This window comes from Glycine soja, chromosome 5 (assembly GCF_004193775.1).
Source record: "Glycine soja cultivar W05 chromosome 5, ASM419377v2, whole genome shotgun sequence".
NCBI lineage: Eukaryota > Viridiplantae > Streptophyta > Magnoliopsida > Fabales > Fabaceae > Glycine > Glycine soja.
This window is the reverse complement of record NC_041006.1, coordinates 15,890,474-15,894,664: the sequence shown is the minus strand read 5'-3', so window position 1 is coordinate 15,894,664 and position 4,191 is coordinate 15,890,474. Positions and strand designations below refer to the sequence as shown.

At 39.7% G+C, this 4,191-nt stretch overlaps 1 protein-coding gene across 1 annotated transcript; it reads right to left on the bottom strand.

Annotated features, from left to right (window-relative positions):
• Positions 1-445: 445 nt before the first annotated feature.
• LOC114411172 (nascent polypeptide-associated complex subunit alpha, muscle-specific form-like) lies at positions 446-1,348 on the bottom strand. The gene is made up of 3 exons (XM_028374928.1): positions 1,255-1,348; positions 872-1,102; positions 446-780 (listed from the first exon to the last, which is right to left on the bottom strand). The coding sequence occupies exons 1-3, from the start codon at positions 1,346-1,348 to the stop codon at positions 446-448; spliced, it is 660 nt and encodes a 219-aa protein (XP_028230729.1).
• Between the last annotated feature and the right edge of the window lie 2,843 nt (positions 1,349-4,191).

The window sequence follows — 4,191 nt, the reverse complement described above, 5'->3', positions numbered from 1 at the left end:
TCATGCATTTCATTCTAAAATTCAGAGATTGATACAAAAATATTGCTCTATGCTTGTTGTTCTCTCAACAATTAAGTTCACACTCTCACGGGGTTATGGTTCAAGCTTTTCTTTCACAATCAATCTGTCCACTGACTAACATTTCTAATTGTGAGCCTACTTTCTTGTTCTTTCTCATCTAACATACATGCTCATTCAAAACTCATGATTTCAACACATGCTTCATCCATTCAAGCAATCAACTCACACACCAATTTCAAAAAATAATTATGTTCGCACTGCATACTTAGAGAATCAAGCCAAATTGTTAAGTATGCTTCAGGACATGCATACTAATCATCCACAACAAAAGTATGTAAACATAAGTATAAACCCATATCACAAAAAAACGAGTGTACTAAAAACATCATAATTATAATATTTATCAAAAAACAAGAACAAAAATTTAAAACTCCTGTGACTGGTCCTGCTGCTGGGTGTCTTGATCCTGAATATCCTCCTCATCTGTAAAGTGTAACATAAGAGTGACTGGAGGAGTAGTAGTCAGTCCAAGGACTGGTGTGGTAGGGTCCTCTGGCAACTCAAGTACTGGGGTAGGAGGGCCTGCTGACATCTTATGCACTGGTGTAGAAGGGTTTGCTGGCTGCTGAGGGGAAGATTGATCCACCACTGGTGAGGGTGGATCTGGTGTAACCTGTGGTGACCTCCCAGGAGTAGTAGCCTCCTGTCTCATTTGTGACCTACTTGCCTCCTCAACAAATGGCTCAGGGATGGTGGCCTCTGAAGATGCATCCTGTACCTGGTGAGGTACCTGAGCACTGGGACCTCCATCTTCCCTCACAAGAGAAGGCAAGGTTCCTGGCTAGGATACCTTCTCTAAAAACTGCTCCACTGACATAATGGGTCTTTGCAAAACCACATCCTGCAGGGTCTGCATCATCAAAATCTGTCCCTGAAATAAACTCTAAGTGCTGAGAACTATGAGTAGATGGGCCTGGAGGAACTGGTGTAGGAGTAGCAGAAGTGGAAGGAGCTGGTGGAGTAGAAGAAGAGGGAACATTAGCTGGTCGAGCCCTTACCTTCCTTGTCCCTCTGAAGTTAACTGTCAGATCATCCAAATTCCAACAATTATTTTTAATGTAGGCCAAATTAATGGTCGGGCTTAGGCTCTCATAGGTCAAGCTATCAGAAGTAACCCCCTAGCTCTGTAGAGAGCAGTAATCAAGGTTGGGAATCCGAGCCTAGAGGAGTTACTCTGAGCAATAGAAGAGATTTGACTTGAGATCAGGGCGCCAATGCTCATATCCATGTGGGTTACCAATCCATAAACCAACCTAGCTCTGTCCATGCTTAAATCTGAGGTGTGGGATGTGGGAGCTAGGTTGGAGTAAGATAGGACATTCCATGTTTAGGCTAATGTGGTCAAGTCCTTTATGAGGATATTCCATGGTTGACCTTCAGCATTTAGCACAAAACCCTTGTAGGGAATACATAATCTGGCCTTTATCTCTTGATGGTTAGTCCTCAACCTGCAGAATCTGGAATAAGTGGGTAGAGACTCCCCCTCATCTAGGACTACTGCTGTCTCAAGAAAATCATTGAGGCTGTCTGCATCAATTTTTATGAGATTTCCTCTTACTCTGGCTTGCTTGGGTGATTGGTCCTCAAGGTTGTACAAGTTAGCGTAGAATTCTTTGATGATCGCCACATCAATGCTTCCCTCTTGGAGGTTAGTGAGGCATTTGTGTGGATTACGCCTCTCCAACTCCACTTTAAACTCGGCAAACTCAATATGATAAATCTGCACATTTATCTCTAGAAGGATATTTTGGCCGAGAATGTTATCCGTGTATCTGTTCCAAGCGTCCAAAGAATGGAATCACCTGGTGTCATACTGAGCTTGAGGTCTGGAAGCTGAGCTTTTTCTTTTCCTGGATGTCATCTGCAATGAAAAGAGCCAATCACTTTATTATACCAGAAGTTATTAAAATTTGAAAATAGAAAATCAAACTAAAATTGACAGTGGTTGCTTAGCGACATGCAACTCGCTTAGCGCGCCTTCAAAAAAATAACTCACCAGCTTAGCGCAACAGGGGCGTGCTTAGCGAATTATGACAGAAAATTTTTGTTTTGCATAATCGGCTTAGCGAGATAGACACTCGCTTAGCCCAGAGCAGATTTTCTTCACACATGTGCTTAGCGAGCACGACTCGCTTAGCCTTATTCAAACCGCATTGAATAGCGCTTAGCCCAACATGGCGGTGCTTAGCGCGAGCAAAATTTCAGAATTTTAACTAAGTTATGTGGGCTTAACGAATTAGACTCGCTTAGCCCCGTAACTGCCACATGTTTGTCATCACTAAAGTTTTCATTGGCTTAGCACACACAGGTGTCGCTTAGCCACACTGTTCATATAGAACATGAACATTCAACAAAATGATGAACTCGCTTAGCGCAGACATGCTGGCTTAGTGAGTTTGTCTAGAAATGCATAAATTCAAGCAGATTTGATGAACTCGCTTAGCCTATCAGACGCGCTTAGCGAGATCATCATGTTTTCCAGAAAAAACACAAAAGAAGAAGTTTTTCAACTTCCTCTTTTAGGCCTCTAATATGCCCCAATTAGCCATGCAACATTGTCTAAACTTTCTACACATTGAACTCCTAACAAAGTCCTAATTTTTATCTATTCTACTTACAATCTAAACCTAAAAATCAAATTGTTTAACCTAAGGTTTTCTATCCTAAAGTATCAACAATAGAAGAAGCATAAGGAAAGTATAATTGGCTAAGTATGTTTACAGTAGAATGCAATGTGAAAATATTTTTCGGTGATCAAGGCAAAGGCACACTAGAATTGAGTACTGATAGCACAGTGAACACATAAAACATCATTAGATAAATATTGAAGTATTTACATCAAGTACCCCATAGGAAGAACCAACTAAGGATTTAGCTCTCCATAGCAGGGAAGCTTCTTTTACAACAATGAAAAGAGAAAATGAAAGACTGAAGAAGTACAAGTAGTGAGGATGTCTCCTCCACCTCTAGAAATCTCACAATCACTTAAGATCTCATCCAAAGCTCCACAAGATGGTTTCCTCGTCAAGCTCAACTATATCTCAGTCTCTCCACAACCAAAACCAAAAGCTAACTCTCTAAAAAGCTCACCTCCCTTCCAATTTTGAGATTTCAGCTTTAAATAGGCAATCCTGTTGGTGGCCGCGCGCTTAGCGCAAAATGGCTCGCTTAGTGCGCATAAGTGACTTTTGGCTTAGTGCCAGTCTTCTTGCTCAATGCAGAGGATTGCAGGCGGTGCGCTTGGCGAGTTGATACTCGCTCAGCGTGTCTGTACAACTCATCCTTCTTCCAGATTCTTCTCTGTGCTCAGCCAACAGTGGTTGCGCTTAGCGGATTGCTCGCTTAGCAGATGAATTGGCTTAGCGAGTTGGCAATTTTTGCATTTCACCAATCTTGCCTATTTCACCTGAAATTGATATGGAAGGATCATTAAATGCACAAAATTGGGATACTGAGTATTGATTACCTATATTAACAAGAAGTAATTACAATATTACAAAAAGAACCATAAATGGGAAGAGTTGTATACAATTTATACAGTTTCTTACACAAAAAGTTAGTCGTATTAACCGACTAACATAGGCTAAGTTCCCAACATTCTCATCTTCTTAATTTCCTTCTACAATATTATTGGATTTTCTCATCTTTTCTATCGTTAATTAATTAATTTAAATTCATGTTTAATTCTTTTTCTTGTCTGATTTAATTTCAACAATTTAATTTACTATTTTCTACTACCTTTTTCCAAATGTTTTTCTTAATCAAATATTCATCTACCTAAGTACAAACAAAGTCCCTGTGGATACGATACTCGGACTTTTGTTTAAATTTACTACTTGGGATGCATTGATGCACTTGTCAATTAATCAACAATGTTCACCTTTAACATTATTTTTCGTTGATTGATCAATGGGATCCTTTGGTTGAATAATGGTCCTATTTTCTGTCCCGTTACTATAGTTTCAAGGTAATGCTATCTTCATTCTTGTTGCATTTGTAATGGTGGAATGGATACAACTTAATGTGATGGTCTCATTTTAATAAATGATTTTCAAAATTTTTCTAGTACACCTATAGGCTAGTGAATTTTTGTAGCTTATTCTATGCTCT

Excerpts from the sequence above, each read along its gene's own strand:
- LOC114411172 (XM_028374928.1), bottom strand. The coding sequence starts at position 1,348 with ATGGACAGAGCTAGGTTGGTTTATGGATTGGTAACCCACATGGATATG. Across the intron at positions 1,103-1,254 it reads AATCTCTTCTATTGCTCAGA|TTAACTTCAGAGGGACAAGG; the intron begins GTAACTCCTCTA and ends ATGATCTGACAG. Across the intron at positions 781-871 it reads TGGAGCAGTTTTTAGAGAAG|AGGCCACCATCCCTGAGCCA; the intron begins GTATCCTAGCCA and ends ATGCATCTTCAG.